We start from the raw sequence: 17,281 nt of genomic DNA on the forward strand, positions 1-17,281 counted from the left end.
TTTTTTGTCTTTGGCTGTCAGAAAGCATGGCTTCAGTTTGTCAAACTGAACAAGATACCGGTTCAAACAGGGTATAATGGAAAGCCACCTTGCTTCAGAAAACTACCGTATCTTCTGTTGGTTTGCAAGTCATGGAAAGAACAAGTGACAGGGTTTCTGGGGCTGAGGGCTGATAGTTGATACTGACAGAGATCAGTTGATGGTGAGAAAGTGGAAACTTAGAAGCAGAGAGATCAGTACTTGGTGATACAGTGATAAGAGGTTAGGTGTGAGGAGCTTCTCAGACTTGAACTTCCACAGTGCTGAGCTCAGCCAAAGGAGAACAGAGCACCCTTGATTAACAAGATATACTTTCACCCTCTTGTCACGAAGGCTTAAAATCAGTGGCACCGGGTAATCATATTTTGCAAGTGTACTTACGCAATTTCTCACGAAGCTCGAAGGTTTTAGCCCCATAAATGATAGGATTGAACATGGAGAGAAGGAGGTAATATAGGCTGGTCAAGATGATGTGAACCTGGAGAGCAATTCCCTGACCAAACTGGTATGTCACAGTGGAGAAGAGGAAGGAAGGGTAAGACATCTTCATCACACCGATATGGTCTGTGCAAGTGCTGAAAGATTTCTGGTGGGCTTTCTTGGAGGATATTGTGATGAACAGACCATAGGAAAGGGCAATAAGTGTCAGGTCTAACATGATGATTTCAAATGCTATTACCAAACCGTACATCCTGTTGACTGTAATGTCGCCACACGACATCTTCACCATGGCCATGTGGTCACAGCACGTATGTGGGATAATGTGGTTGGCACAGAATGGCTGCCTGCTCAGGAGCAGGGGCATGGGAAGAAGGAAGAGAACAGCTCTTATCAAACCCACTAGCCCTAGCTTAGCTATTCATGCGTTGGTGATGGCAGTGGCATATCTCAGAGGGTTACATATGGCGACACAGCGATCAAAGGCCATTGTCATGAGGGTGGCTGAATGTGTCACAGAAGCCACGTGAATGAAGAACATCTGCGTGAAGCAGCCACCCACAGTAATACCTTTCAAATTGAACCAAAATATGCACATTGCATTTGGCATGACGGAAATAGATGTGCCGATTTCTGTGAGTGCCAGCATGGAGAGCGGCAGGTACATCGGCTTGTGCAGAGTCTGCTCCTTGGCTATAAGATAGAGAAGCGTGAAATTTCCCAGCAGGCCCATAAAGTAGAAAATAGAGAAAGGGATGGAAATCCAGACGTGAGCAGCTTCCAAGTCAGGGATGCCTATTAGAAAGAATGCTGAAGCGTCAAAGTGTGTGAGGTTGAAAACTGCCATGAGGTGGTTCATGTGTCACTCAGGGTCAGAAATGATCAAGGTGCCTGTGAAGGACAGCCAGTGGGTGGTGGGAGAGGGGTGGGAGGTTTACACAATTTATAACAAACTGTAGAGCAAATATTTAATACTTATTACCAATCTAGAAAGGGGGCGTTGAGCAGTGATGTGGCAACATATGCAGATGGCACAAGATTATTTAGGTCCTAGTCAAGTCCAGAGAAGTCCTCAGAGACAGCTAACCAAGCCAGGTGAATGGGCAGCATAATGGAAGTTGAAAAAGATTGGGATTGTTACCTTACAAAGAAGATCAATTAGAGGGGAGATGTGAAAATCTATAAAATACTGCCTGGTAGAGAGTAGATTGAGACTGTGTTCTCCATGTCTCCTAAAACAAGATCAAGAGGACATGCAATTAAAGTGAAACATGGCAAATTCAAAACCAATAAAAAAAGGGTGCTCTCTTGACTCAATGCCTACTTAAACTGAGGAACTCATTGCAACAAGAGGTAGTTGAGGCCATGGGCTAAGTGAGACTTTGTGCTCAACAGAATGGGCAGGAAGGCCACAAGGCTATTGGTGTTTAGGGCAACAGGTCTGCACCTCTGTTACCTCCTGTCATAAATATAAAGGGAAGAATAAGCACCTTTCTGCATACAGTGCTATAAAATCCCTCCTGGCCAGAGGCAAAGTCCTTTTACCTGTAAAGGGTTAAGAAGCTCAGGTAACCTGGCTGGCACCTGACCCAAAATGACCAATGAGGGGACAAGATACTTTCAAACTTGTAGGGGGGGAAAGGCTTTGGTCTGTCTGTGTGATACCTTTGCTGGGAACAGATCAAGGATGAAAGCCCTCCAACTCCTGTAAAGTTAGTAAGTAATCCAGCTAGAAAATGCATTAGAATCATAGAATATCAGGGTTGGAAGGGACCCCTGAAGGTCATCTAGTCCAACCCCCTGCTCGAAGCAGGACCAATTCCCAGTTAAATCATCCCAGCCAGGGCTTTGTCAAGCCTGACCTTAAAAACCTCTAAGGAAGGAGATTCTACCACCTCCCTAGGTAACGCATTCCAGTGTTTCACCACCCTCTTAGTGAAAAAGTTTTTCCTAATATCCAATCTAAACCTCCCCCACTGCAACTTGAGCCCATTACTCCTCGTTCTGTCATCTGCTACCATTGAGAACAGTCTAGAGCCATCCTCTTTGGAACCCCCTTTCAGGTAGTTGAAAGCAGCTATCAAATCCCCCCTCATTCTTCTCTTCTGCAGGCTAAACAATCCCAGCTCCCTCAGCCTCTCCTCATAAGTCATGTGTTCTAGACCCCTAATCATTTTTGTTGCCCTTCGCTGGACTCTCTCCAATTTATCCACATTCTTCTTGTAGTGTGGGACCCAAAAACTGGACACAGTACTCCAGATGAGGCCTCACCAATGTTGAATAGAGGGGAACGATCACGTCCCTCGATCTCCTCGCTATGCCCCTACTGATACATCCCAAAATGCCATTGGCCTTCTTGGCAACAAGGGCACACTGCTGACTCATATCCAGCTTCTCGTCCACTGTCACCCCTCGGTCCTTTTCCGCAGAACAGCTGTCTAGCCATTCGGTCCCTAGTCTGTAGCGGTGCATTGGATTCTTCAATCCTAAGTGCAGGACCCTGCACTTATCCTTATTGAACCTCATCAGATTTCTTTTGGCCCAATCCTCCAATTTGTCTAGGTCCTTCTGTATCCTATCCCTCCCCTCTAGCATATCTACCACTCCTCCCAGTTTAGTATCATCTGCAAATTTGCTGAGAGTGCAATCCACACTATCCTCCTGATCATTTATGAAGATATTGAACAAAACCGGCCCCAGGACCGACCCTTGGGGCACTCCACTTGATACCGGCTGCCAACTATACATGGAGCCATTGATCACTACCCATTGAGCCCGACAATCTAGCCAGCTTTCTACCCACCTTATAGTGCATTCATCCAGCCCATACTTCCTTAACTTGCTGACAAGAATACTGTGGGAGACCGTGTCAAAACCTTTGCTAAAGTCAAGAAACAATACATCCACTGCTTTCCCTTCATCCACAGAACCAGTAATCTCATCATAAAAGGCGATTAGATTAGTCAGGCATGACCTTCCCTTGGTGAATCCATGCTGGCTGTTCCTGATCACTTTCCTCTCATGCAAGTGCATCAGGATTGATTCTTTGAGGACCTGCTCCATGATTTTTCCAGGGACTGAGGTGAGGCTGACTGGCCTGTAGTTCCCAGGATCCTCCTTCTTCCCTTTTTTAAAGATTGGCACTACATTAGCCTTTTTCCAGTCATCCGGGACTTCCCCGGTTCGCCACGAGTTTTCAAAGATAATGGCCAATGGCTCTGCAATCACAGCCGCCAATTCCTTCAGAACTCTCGGATGCAACTCGTCCGGCCCCATGGACTTGTGCACGTCCAGCTTTTTTAAATAGTCCCTAACTACCTCTATCTCCACAGAGGGCTGGCCATCTCTTCCCCATTGTGTGATGCCCAGCGCAGCAGTCTGGGAGCTGACCTTGTTAGTGAAGACAGAGGCAAAAAAAGCATTGAGTACATTAGCTTTTTCCACATCCTCTGTCACTAGGTTGCCTCCCTCATTCAGTAAGGGGCCCACACTTTCCTTGGCTTTCTTCTTGTTGCCAACATACCTGAAGAAACCCTTCTTGTTACTCTTGACATCTCTCGCTAGCTGCAGCTCCAGGTGCGATTTGGCCCTCCTGATATCATTCCTACATGCCCGAGCAATATTTTTATACTCTTCCCTGGTCATATGTCCAACCTTACACTTCTTGTAAGCGTCTTTTTTACGTTTAAGATCTGCTAGGATTTCACCATTAAGCCAAGCTGGTCGCCTGCCATATTTACTATTTTTTCGACTCATCGGGATGGTTTGTCCCTGTAACCTCAACAGCGATTCCTTGAAATACAGCCAGCTCTCCTGGACTCCTTTCCCCTTCAAGTTAGTCCCCCAGGGGATCCTGGCCATCCGTTCCCTGAGGGAGTCAAAGTCTGCTTTCCTGAAGTCCAGGGTCCGTATCCTGCTGCTTACCTTTCTTCCCTGTGTCAGGATCCTGAACTCAACCAACTCATGGTCACTGCCTCCCAGATTCCCATCCACTTTTGCTTCCCCCACTAATTCTACCCGGTTTGTGAGCAGCAGGTCAAGAAAAGCGCCCCCCACTAGTTGGCTCCTGTAGCACTTGCGCCAGGAAATTGTCCCCTACGCTTTCCAAAAACTTCCTGGATTGTCTATGCACCGCTGTATTGCTCTCCCAGCAGATATCAGGAAAATTAAAGTCACCCATGAGAATCGGGGCATGCGATCTAGTAGCTTCCGTGAACTGCTGGAAGAAAGCCTCATCTACCTCATCCCCCTGGTCCGGTGGTCTATAGCAGACTCCCACCACTACATCACTCTTGTTGCACACACTTCTAAACTTAATCCAGAGACACTCAGGTTTTTCTCCAGTTTCGTACCGGAGCTCTGAGCAGTCATACTGCTCCCTTACATACAGTGCTTCTCCCCCACCTTTTCTGCCCTGCCTGTCCTTCCTGAACAGTTTATAACCGTCCATGACAGTACTCCAGTCATGTGAGTTATCCCACCAAGTCTCTGTTATTCCAATCACGTCATAGTTCCTTGACATCACCAGGACCTCCAGTTCTCCTTGCTTGTTTCCAAGGCTTAGGTTTTCTTTGTTTTGGCTTGTGAAATTCGCTGTGCTGGAGGAATTATATTCCTGTTTTTGTGTCTTTTTGTAACTTAAGGTTTTGCATAGAGGGATTCTCTATGTTTTGAATCTGACTGTCTGTGAGATTATTTTCCATTCTGATTTTACAGAGTTGTTCTCTTATCTGTTTTCGTTCTTCTAATAAAGTTCTGTTTTTTAAGAATCTGATGGGTTTTTTTGGGTCTTAAAAATCAAGGCTGGTTTGTGCTCATCTTGTTTATTCTCAAGCCTCCCCGGAAAGGGGGTGTAAGGGCTTGGGGGGATATTTTGGGGAAAGACGTCTCCAAGTGGGATCTTCCCTGATTCTTTGTTAAATTGCTTGGTATTGGCAGCGTACCGGGTTTTAATCTAAAATAAGCTTAGGGGGGCTTTCATGCTGGTCCCCACAACTGTACCTAAGAATTCAGAGTGGGGAGGGAAGCCTGACACCTTCCTTGTTTCTTTTGGTGAGACACTTTCTTGCAGGCACCCAGCTTTGTCTGAGGCATAAGGTACAAATGTTAACAGACAAATGTAAGAAGAAACATGTGTCAGCAACTCAGCTGCTAACCCTTCTCATGCCTGAATCTCAATGACGTTTGCAGATGACAAAAAATTGGGGGATTGTAAATAATAAAGAAGACAGGTCACTGATTCAGAGCAATCTGTAAGAAGGAATAATTAGCTAAACATAAATTTCCAGTGTGGCCTTGTGGCCGAAAGAGCCAATGTGGTCCTTGGATGGTAAAAACTGGAATCTCAAGGAGAGTTAGAGAAGTTATTTTACCTTTGTATTTGGCACTGGTGTGGCTGCTTCTTGAATCCTCTGTCTAGTTGTGCTGTCCCCAGTTAAAACTGGATGTTTATCTACGGAAGAGTTTTCAGAGAGGGGTCACAAGAATTAGTACAAATTAGAAAACATGCCTTGTTGTGATAGATTCAAAGATTTGAATCTGTTTAGTTTAATCAAGATGGTTAAGGGGTGACTTGATAATTGTTGGAAACGATATACACTGTGAACTAGTATTGAATAATAGGCTTTTCAGGCTAGCATACTGAAGTGTAACAGCAAAAAGAAAAGGAGGACTTGTGACACCTCAGAGACTAACAAATTCATTTGAGCATAAGCTTTTGCTATAAGCTTTTGCGATGAAGGGAGCTGTAGCTCACAAAAGCTTATGCTCAAATGAGTTTGTTAGTCTCTAAGATGCCACAGTCCTCCTTTTCTTTTTGCGGAGACAGACTAACATGGCTGTTACTCTGAGAGGTGTAACACAATCCAATATCTGGAAATTGGAGTTAAAGAATTTCTGACTGGAAATAAAGTGTACATTTTAAATGGTGTGAGTTAATTCAGCATTAGAACAATTTTCTATTCATGAGTATGTTGAATTTAACCATAATTCTCAGGTGACAGCTCTGCCTTGGAAAATGTGCACTCTGTGTGTATTTCATGAACCTGAGGGATCCCATAAGGCGCTGCATGCAAAAAAGTTTTAGGTGAGAAAATTAATAACTTTTACAAAATAATTTTGTACCTTGGGGAAGTTTTAATCTAAGCTGGTAAAAGTAAGCTTAGGAGGTTTTCATGCAGGTCCCCACATGTGTATCCTAGAGTTCAGAGTGTGGAAGGAACCTTCACACATCCCATAAAATCTTTGCACTAAGGATGAATGTACAACCCTCACCATTCATAACTAACAGAGCTGGCTAGCAAATCGTCCCAGAGCATCCTGGGTTTAACATCTGTCTCACACTGGCCCACTGTGTCAGTCAGCTACCAGTGGTTCCTGCATGTGGCAGCTGTATTGATCTAGGCCCTCACATGTCCCAGAGTTGCCCGCTCTCATTATATAATGTGCATAATTCTCAGCCTGTGAGTTTTTCCTGAGCAGCAGTCCTTGAAGCACCATGTACTGTGTATCAGTGTAATAAGAGAAGCAGCATAGGTTCCTCAGCATTTGCGACCTGTGTGTAGATTTCTGACCAGTATGTCACTCCTCCCTGCCAAGGGAGCCGGTTTGATGGGAGTCATCTCACCCCCTGCAGAAGAAGAGTTGTGGGGAGCGTGAGGCAGCTCGGAGGTTGTGGAATCCACAGGTGACTGAGGTGTATGGAGATGACACTGGCAACCAGCATGATGTTGGAAGCAAGGCAGCCTGGGATGGGGAAGGAGAGTTCAGACAGCGGGTCCAGGATATGGTGGGAGATTGAAGCAGCTGAGGTGCAAAGATCGGTGGTTCTTTCCACCAGTGAAATGTCTGAAGTTATGTATATAACTTTCAACAAAAATTGGAAACAAAACGGAGAAATCGGCTGGGGTCTGCTGTTTATACTTAGGAAGTTCGCTAAACTCTCAGGTAGCTCTGTTTCAGTGTGTGGCACCATCTGCTCTAGTGTTGGTGATCACAGGGTCTGGAGAGACTGAATCACCAGCAAAGCAGTGTGAAACAGGGCCAGCCGAGTTGAGTGGTTAGAGGTGTGCAGCATTTCTCATGGCTCCCAGACTGCACCCCAGGGGTGACAACCCATCCGTCTTATACCCTCTGGACCTCAAATTTGGCCGCAAGGCATCTATGACGCAAGTATGGGGCTAGGGACAGTAGCCCAAACAGGAGAGCCACATGTAGCAGTTCTTTGATTCCTGTACCACCATGTTCTCACCCATGTTCTCACCGAAGCACGGTCATTTTAGCACGGGAAGAGAGGAAGTAATCACGCAGTCAGTGGAGAAGTCCCGTTGGACTAGCTCTGACCCAGGATATCATAACCCATTTCTACACCAATCTGTGAAAGGTCAACAAAGAAGTGAAATGTGATGCCTCCCTGATGCAGAGAGTAGATTAACCATTCAAACAGTTGGTAGCTGTCAGACATAAAACAAGTTAGCACCTCCCAAGGGCCACTGGCAACTACCATTGATGTCAGAATCCTATGAGAAGAAAGCCTTTTACACGCATTTCAGCTTGCATTAATTCAGGATCATGTAATTTGCCTGCGACAGGGTGGCACTGATTTTTCAGAGGCGAAGGGAATGGCTATTACAGCTGCATGGGTGCTGTGCAGTGGTACAATGCTACCATCAAGTGAAATGTGTTTTTGGCCCCCAATCTTGTGGCAGCGTTCCCAGTGAGTGCAGGTGGAAGTGCACTACACACAGGAAAGAAATCTATCACCATGTGCTGCACTGAACTGTTCGCAAACTGCATTTTGCTCTGTAAATCTGAGCCCCTGTTATTGGCAGATCATTTCTTCACTCCCAGGGGGGCTCTTAGGCTGAAGTTCTCTACGGTCTATTTTCTGCTTTTCCCGCTGCTCACAGAGTCCAGGGAATTCTATGGGAGTCCTGGGCAACCTGACAGTTCGCGGGGAGTGTTCAGGGGGATCATAAAGGTCGCTGTGCAGCATGTGAAGTGTCAGCCATGTGACATTCACACACTGATTCTCAAGCCTCTGCCTTGCAGTAGCCATAAGGAGATTTCCTTTCTCTGCTGAGCAGGATTGCGGTGACTTGCCTGTTTCTGCATTAAGGTTAGTGCTGAGTTTTTAGTACTCTCGGAAACACCAAGGGATTTACCTTGTCAAATTGGAACTATAAATGTATTGGAAAGAGTTTAGACAAATATTGTGTTTTAAATTTAGTTCCTTTTCTCTTACTGTTTCCTTCTATCTGTCTCAGTAACTTCCTTTTTTTTTTTTTTTTTTTTTTTTGTGCTGTGTGGTTTTTCCTCTGGTTCGCTCAAGTTTTCCAGTTCAGCAATGTCACTGCCCTGTTAGGAAATGCAGCCAAAGCCTCTGCAGTGGGTACCTGTGAACCAGAGAGTTCACAACGAGAATGGGCCACACACTTGCTATATTCTGCTTTCACATTCTGTCTTCACTGGGTCACTCCAGATTGACACTGTCCTCTCTGAGAGCAAAATCAGGGCCCCTGTGTTTTGAAATTCCCAGCTTTCATTCCCGATCTCAGAGCAGCCCATGAACTGGGGGTTTCCCCTCAGGCTCTTTCAGCACCCTAACAGAATCGCACATTCTGCAGCAGGACCCAAAGCCGTGATTTTCACAGCCGGGAGCCAAAAGTTAAACACTCAGGGTGAATCTGGTCCCCTTTGAGATCAAAGGCCAAATTACCAACAGATCCAGGAGTTCCCCCTAAATCCACATGTAGTGACTTAAATAAATGCCCTGATTTAAATCAGCACTGAGTCTCCAGTGACTTCATGTGGAGCTCTCCTGTGGCCTCTAAGGATGGGTGAGCTTCTTAGGACCCAAGAAGAACTGACAGAAAAGTTGCTGATATCTCAAACTCACAGGCTTAAACCTTCAAAACAAATAGGATAACATTTTTTCAAGGGGGGAGAGGAGTCTGCTCCCTCTGAGCCCCCACATCTCTGTTTCTGGAGAGGATGAGAAAATGGGTGAGGGGTAAAGAGGTGGCAAGTTTTGAAGAAATACTTGGACTTGTTGCTCAAGAGCATTTACTAAGTACGGCTGAAGTAAAGCAGTGTCTGTGGGACAAAGATGTAAAGTCTGGGGCTGAGATGGCTTTTTTAGCTGATGACTTCGATTAGACTCAGGTGTCTATTGAGGGCAGGCCACAGAAAGAGGGGTTGACAACTGGTGGGAAGGGAGTGTCCCATTTTGCCCCTGGGAAGACAGTAGGGGGATGGGAGCCTAAACATTCTCTTAGCCAAAAACATTCCTCTAACCCCCATCCCAAATCTCCTGTAAAAGCAGAAGAGCTCAAAAGGTGCTGTCAGTGTAATTCCACTGATCACTTGAGGAATAAATGGCCTGTGCTAGGAGGAAGCAGGCAACCAATAGTTCATGTTAGTTCTGCTGTCCTCACCCCAGAAACTCCCCAAGCAACTGAAACCAATCATATTGGTTTTAGGAGATTAGCCTCTGCAGAACCAGACATGGAGCATGTTGACGCTCTCCAAATGGATGGAGTACTTGAGGCAGAGGGATACAGGAGCTCATATCTCTCTGGTTCAGCGGAATGTGGTCCCAAAGCCCAGGGTGCTACCTGGCCACACGGCAGAGATTGTGAGGGTGGGCGAAAGCAGATTCCTTATACCACTAGGTAAAATCCTTGTGGTGTGGGAAGGTCTGGAAAGTGTTTGGACTGTGGAGTAATGGAACACCTCTTCGTCGACCTGCTCCGTGCTCATGTTTTTTCTGTGCAGCTCAGCTTAAAGTATTTGCCTGCCGCAGGAGTGAGTTTTATCCTGGGACCAGTGAAGGAAAGGGTAAGTTCTCAGGAACTGCTGATAGAATGGGAGAGAGTCTCCTTGATTCTTCTGCAACAGGGGGAAGCCACATGCTTCTAGGCGGGAGGGTGGTTTAGAACAACTCCTGCACTCAAGCTGGAGGAAACATCACATCAGGAAGGGATGGGGTGTAATACCTTCCAGGAAGAGAACTGTCCAGGTTGTTAGCTTCCAGCAGGTCACAGCTGAACCAGAGACAAAGTCTAGGGAGCATAGAGAAATGTGTCCCAGAGGAGAGCCTAGAGAAGGGGCAGGGAATCTCAGAAACCACTGAGGTGAGTGAGGATGCCTGTCACTCTGTAACACAGGGAAGCAGGATGCTTCCAAGTATGGGAGGGGGCTGAGACTAGGCAACATGCCCTCAGGCACAGAGGCAGGGGAGATGTTGTCAGTGAGTAAGGAAACTGTCTCAGCTGTTAACTGGCAGAGTTTTGCAGCTGAACAAAAGAAAGATCACTTCCTATGGAGCACACAGAAATGTGTCTTAGGAGGGGGCCCAGAGGAGGAAACTGGGGAAGGAATAGTGGGGGTAGAGGAATGTCTCCCCACTCGTCACTTGGGGCATAATGCCGAGGACACTAGAAGGAAGGCTGCATCAGCATCTGGGAACCCAGGTACACAGACTATGTCATAAATATAAAGGGAAGGGTCACAACCTTGATGTATGCGGTAACATAAAATCCCTCCTGTCCAGAGGTACAGAGTCCCTTTACCTGTAAGGGGTTAAGAAGGTCAGATAACCTGGTTGGCACCTGGCCAACTGGACCAATAAGGGAAGAAGATACTTTCAAATCTGGGGTGGGGGGAAGAGTTTTTATCTGTGCTCTCTTTGTGTGTCCCCTCTCTGGACACAGAGAGAGACAGAGACCAAGCTGGTAAATCATCTCCTGAAAAGATACCTGAAATGATACATTACAATTACAGAAATTGTAAGTAAAGGCAGGGAAATACCTTTGCTATCTTTTGTTTTAGATTGTGAATTTTCCATATGCTAAGAGGGAGTTTTATTCTTGTTTTTTGTAACTTTGAAGCTGAGCCCAGTCGGGAATCCTCTGTGTTTTACTTTTTTATTTACTCTGTAAAGTTACCTTCCATCCTGATTTTCCAGGTGTGATTCTTTTACTTAAAAAAAAAAAAAAAAAAAAAAAAGTTCTCCTTTTAAGAACCTGATTGATTTTCAGGGTCCTAAAAAGCCAGGGGTTTGCTCTGTGCTCACTTTGTAACCAATTGGCTAGTATATTTTTCTCAAGCCTCCCCAGGAAAGGGGTGAAGGGGTTTCCAGGGAATATTTTGGGGAAACAAGGGCTCAAAGTGTCCCTTTTTTCCTGGATTTTTGTCTAAATCACTTGGTGGTGGTAGCAATACCATCCAAGGACAAGGAAATGATTTGTGCCTTTGGGGAATTTTTCACCTATGCTGGTAGAAATACGCTTAGGGGGTGTTTCATGCGGGACCCCACATCTGTACCCCAGAGCTCAGGGTGGGGAGGGAACCCTGACAGCCGGTGACCCAGGTTTTGAGAGGGAACTGTGTAACTGGCTTCCTGGAGGGGAGCAGTCCCACAGCTTACTTCTCAGGGACAGAGGAAGGGGTGACTGAGGGTACCCCAATCCAGGTCCCAGTTTTTCAGGACGCTATTTCTGATACTTTTTTTGGAAAATATCTGTGTCTCTTTACATCTAGTTGCAGCTCCAATGCCTGTGATAATGGAAGAATTGAGACCAGGAAGTTGCCAGGTGGTAGTTTGTGAGAATACAAATGCCCCAACTGACAGAGAAGGGGGTGTCTTCCCCCATGCTAGTGAGTCGTGGGAAAGCTGCTGGGAAAAAGTTGTGTCTGATCAAAGGGTAAACACAGCCAGCCCAGGGAGCTCAGATCACCATCCTCTAGGGAAAGGTGGCAAAGAGCCAGCCAATGTGCAGGATCCCCCTGAAAAACTATCTTCCCAGACCCTGAGGCACCAAAATTCCAGAGACACAAATAAATTAATTAAATTACCTTATGGTAAGTCTAGTTCATAGTTAATAGCTGCAAACAGATTTAAATCTGATCATAGCATAGAAACCTGGTTTGCAGTGTCTGAATGGGGAAACTGAGGCACACCACCTGTCAAGGTTCCTTCCCCACTCTGAACGCTAGGGTACAGATGTGGGGACCTGCATGAAAAACCTCCTAAGCTTATCTTTACCAGCTTAGGTCAAAACTTCCCCAAGGTACAAAATATTCCACCCTTTGTCCTTGGATTGGCTGCTACCACAACCAAACAAATACTGGTTACTGGAGAAGAGCTGTTTGGAAATGTCTTTCCCCCCAAAATACTTCCCAAAACCTTGCACCCCACTTCCTGGACAAGGTTTGGTAAAAAGCCTCACCAATTTGCCTAGGTGACTACAGACCCAGACCCTTGGATCTTAAGAACAATGAGCAATCCTCCCAACACTTGCACCCCCCCTTTCCTGGGAAATGTTGGTTAAAAAGCCTCACCAAGTTGTATAGGTGACCAGAGACCCAAACCCTTGGATCTGAGAACAATGGAAAAATATTCAGTTTTCTTACAAGGAGACTTTTAATAAAAATAGAAGTAAATAGAAGGAAAGAAATCACCTCTGTAAAATCAGGATGGTAGATACCTTACAGGGTAATTAGATTCAAAACATAGGGAACCCCTCTAGGCAAAACCTTAAGTTACAAAAAAGATACACAGACAGGAATAGTTATTCTATTCAGCACAATTCTTTTCTCAGCCATTTAAAGAAATCATAATCTAATACGTACCTAGCTAGATTACTTACTAAAAGTTCTAAGACTCCATTCCTGGTCTATCCCTGGCAAAGACCCAGCATATAGACAGACTGAGACCCTTTGTTCCTCTCCCTCCTCCCAGCTTTTGAAAGTATCTTGTCTCCTCATTGGTCATTTTGGTCAGGTGCCAGCGAGGTTACCTTTAGCTTCTTAACCCTTTACAGGTGAGAGGAGTTTTCCCCTTCACTTTATATTTATGACACCGCCTCATGGCCTTGAAGGCTGGGTGCCAAGAGAGCGATAACACACCCTGCCTTTGAGCTAGTCGGTGGCTAACCCTCATGTAGCAAACTAAGTAGGTAGGTGAGACATTCTCTATCACCGGGGAGCATCCTGTAACCGCCATAGTCCTCATTTTCATATAAACATCATTTTACATAGAAAACATGCCTTGTAAGGTATCAGGGAAAGGTTATGATCTGTTGAAATCATGCCTCTATCCATACATGTATATCATTAATGAATATGGAGTTATGATTATGGTGTTGTATGGTGGTCACTAAAACATGCTGTAAATTGGGGAATAAGTTAGATATTAGCTCTCCAGGGGCAACAGCAAGGAAATGACCAATCCCCAGGCAGGGTGTCAAACAACCGATCAAGAGCCCTTGTCCAGCAAGGGAGCTCCAATGCAATGACTCACGTGCACGAAGCTCCACAGAGGGAATTGCTCAACCTTGCTTGGAGAGACTCAGCAATGCCCCCCAGACATGGCTGGACTTGTGCCCCCCAAGCACATGGATTGAGGCTATAAAACAGACAGAGCGGACACATACTGGGCCCTTCTCCTGCCCCCACTGAGAAGAAGACAAGACTCCAACAGGGGAGATTGGCCCAGGTTTACACAGGAAACTTGTATATTAAGGACTGCAATATCCAGTGGGGTGAGAAAAATCCTTAATCTAGATGTTGCCCAGTCTAATAGGATTGAGAGTTTAGACAGTGTGCTTACATTTCCTTTTCTTTTGGTAACCACTCTGACTTTTTGCCTATCAGTGAATATCACTTAAATTCTATCTTTGTACTTAATACATTTGTTGTTTATTCTACCTGAAGCAGTGTGTTTGGTTTGAAGCGTGTAAGAGACTCCCCTTGGGATAACAAGCCTGGGGCATTTCCATTTCTTTCTTAAACTGACAAACTCACATAAGCTTGGAGTGCCCTGCGGGCACACCTGCACACTGCAAGAGTAAGGTTGTGTCTGGGAAAGGAGATATTGGCTAGTGTCATTCGGTTGCATAATCCAAAGAGCAGTTTACATGTCAAAGACTGAGCGTGAACAGCCCAGGAGTGGGGTTCTCACAGCTGAGCAGGGTAAGGCTGGCTACCAAAGCTAAGGACTGGGGTGACCAACCAGATCACCAGTCCAGATAACACCAGAGGGGAACATCACAGGGTTGCAAAGCAGCATGTAGGTGGACAGGTGGGCAGTGCTGTTGAAATTATTTTTTTCTTTGTGTTTGTTGGGCCAAGGCCAACTTTGGGACCTTTCGTAGTTCAGAGTGTGTTTGGGGAGTTTCAGGGTCTCTTTCCCATGGCAAGCCACAGAACTACAATCTGGGTGTCACAAGTTTTACTCAGTTTTGTTTCCATTTGTTGTTGTTCTGTAACTTCAGGCATTTCACTGGTAGAAATAACATTTGATATTTTTGTAACAATGTACCCCATATTGTTCATTGTGATATGATGATATGATTATAGCATAATTATGATACAGTTTATGCAAGATGGGTCATGTAAGATGTTATTGGAAAAGTTATGACTTTCTGAATATGGTTATCCTATTTGTATGTATTGATGATTTTGGTCAAAAGTTCTGAATTTTGATGACTTCCCTGTATTTCAAATGTAGTTACAAGTGAGTAACGCCCACTAGGGAACTTGATGTCAGTCTAGATAGATGGTTGGGAAGGGCCTATTCAGGGCAATGAGACTTTGGGGGAAACAATAGGCCTTTAGAGAAACTTATCTCCCACCTGGTGAGCCTCCCTGAGAATGCTTCAGACAGACTATACGTAGTGGATGCTATGACTCTAAAAGGCCATGTGACCAGGCCACATAACTCTGGACTCCATTTTGGGGAGTCTGTAATCTTCCCACAAACGAGTCTGGAAACCAAGTTTTGAAACAAACGGTTCCCTCCGTATTCTAGATCTATGGAAAGTAGGGAGTGACATCGTCGGTAGTTCTTCACTCCTCACTCAAGAAGACTCCGAGAATGTTCATAACTATAACATATTTACCATATTATTTTTTACAAATAAGAACCCCCTTGCTGTGCTTTTCTCCCTTTACAGGCACCTTGAGCATTTCTGAGTCATATCGATGCATCAACTGCTTCATGGCACCTTTCAACTTCACCCACTCTGACGCTTCAACTTTCATCCTAACGGGCATCCCTGGCCTGGAGGCTGCCCACATCTGGATTTCCATCCCTTTCTTTACATTCTACATTGTCAGCCTGTTGGGAAATGTCACGCTTCTGTCTGTTGTAGGTAAGGAACAGACTCTGCAGAAGCCGATGTACCTGCTGCTCTGCATGCTGGCACTTACAGACATTGCCACACCTACCTTTGTTGTGCCAAAGGCACTGGGCATATTTTGGTTCAATTTGAAAGGCATTACTGTGGCTGGCTGCCTCACCCAGATGTTCTTCCTCCACACGATTTCTGTGATGCACTCATCCACCCTCGTGACAATGGCCTTCGATCGCTACGTTGCCATATGTAACCCTCTGAGATATGCCACCATCCTCAGCAATGCACAAATAGCTAAGCTAGGGCTTGTAGGTTTCATAAGAGCTGTTCTCTTCATTCTGCCCCTGCCCCTGCTCCTGAGTCAGCAGACATTCTGTGCCAACCGCATTATCCCCCACACGCAATGTGAGCACATAGCTCTGGAGAAGATGGTGTGTGGGGACATCAGAGTCAACAGGATATATGGTTATGTGCTAATGTTTGTAATCAATGGGTTTGACCTGACGTTCATTGCCCTGTCATATGGTCTGATCATCAGGGCCGTCCTCAGAATCTCCTCTCATAAAGCCCACCAGAAAGCCCTTAACACTTGCACAGCCCACATCTGTGTGATGCTGACATATTATACCCCTACCTTCTTCTCCATTCTTACACACTACTTTGGTCAAGGCATCGCACCCTATGTTCATATCATCTTAGCTGACCTCTATCTCCTCATCCCTCCCATGCTCAACCCTATCATTTATGGGGTCAAAACGAAAGAGCTTCGTGACAAAGTAGTCAAATACACCTGCAGAAGTTCTGCAGACACAAGAGACGATATCTCCTCAGGCCTGCAGTGTCCATCAGGGAACTGTCAAATTGTCAGAGAGTATGTGAACCAGCACTAAGTGGGATGCAGTTTGGGAGGAAGACCAGAAGTTCTGTGAGCGCCATGGTTCCCCAGTTACCCCTGGCTTGGAGGAAGAGTATGCTCACAAACAATCTGTAAAAAAAGTCAACCTTCCTTGACTGTGCAGTTCTTACGAGTTGTACTCCTAGCAGAAGGAAAATCCTTTCACCAGAAAAGGGTTAAGAAGCTAAGGTAACCTCACTGGCACCTGAGCCAAAATGACCAATGAGGGACAAGGTACTTTCAAATCTGGAGGGGGGGAAAGCCTTTGTCTGTCTGTGTAATACCGTTGCTGGGAACAGATCAAGGATGCAAGCCCTTCAACTCCTGTACAGTTAGTAAGAAATCTAGCTAGAAAATGCTTTAGGTTTTCTTTGTTTTGGCTTGGAAATTCACTGTCCTGGAGGACATGTGTATTCCTGTTTTTTGTATCTTTTTGTAACTTAAGGTTTTGCCTAGAGGGATTCTCTATGTTTTGAATCGGACTGCCTGAATCGGTCCATGGGGCTGCATTCACCACAACCCTCCACAGCATCCAAAATGCGTTCACCCGGGGAGGGATATCCTGGCCCACAACACAATTTTTTTCAGGAAGAGGGGCAGACCAGTTGAATAGTCATGACTAAGGTTTTTTGTCACAGATAGTTTTAGTAAAAGTCACCAACAGGTCACGAGGGTCTGCGGGGGCGACTGAAATGGGGAAGATTAAAGCCTCATCAGGAGTATGAGAGCCTGAGCCGCACTTCAGGACGGGTGAGGGTCCAGCACTTACTGC

The 17,281-nt window shown here is 45.6% G+C and overlaps 1 protein-coding gene across 1 annotated transcript; it reads left to right on the forward strand.

Annotated features, from left to right (window-relative positions):
• Positions 1-12,041: 12,041 nt before the first annotated feature.
• On the forward strand, positions 12,042-16,504 carry LOC140917448 (olfactory receptor 52P1). The gene is made up of 3 exons (XM_073360371.1): positions 12,042-12,164; position 12,475; positions 15,435-16,504. The coding sequence occupies exons 1-3, from the start codon at positions 12,042-12,044 to the stop codon at positions 16,502-16,504; spliced, it is 1,194 nt and encodes a 397-aa protein (XP_073216472.1).
• Positions 16,505-17,281: the final 777 nt, after the last annotated feature.

This window comes from Lepidochelys kempii, chromosome 1 (genome assembly GCF_965140285.1).
Source record: "Lepidochelys kempii isolate rLepKem1 chromosome 1, rLepKem1.hap1, whole genome shotgun sequence".
Classification (NCBI taxonomy): Eukaryota; Metazoa; Chordata; order Testudines; family Cheloniidae; genus Lepidochelys; species Lepidochelys kempii.

Excerpts from the sequence above, each read along its gene's own strand:
- LOC140917448 (XM_073360371.1), top strand. The coding sequence starts at position 12,042 with ATGGAAGAATTGAGACCAGGAAGTTGCCAGGTGGTAGTTTGTGAGAAT.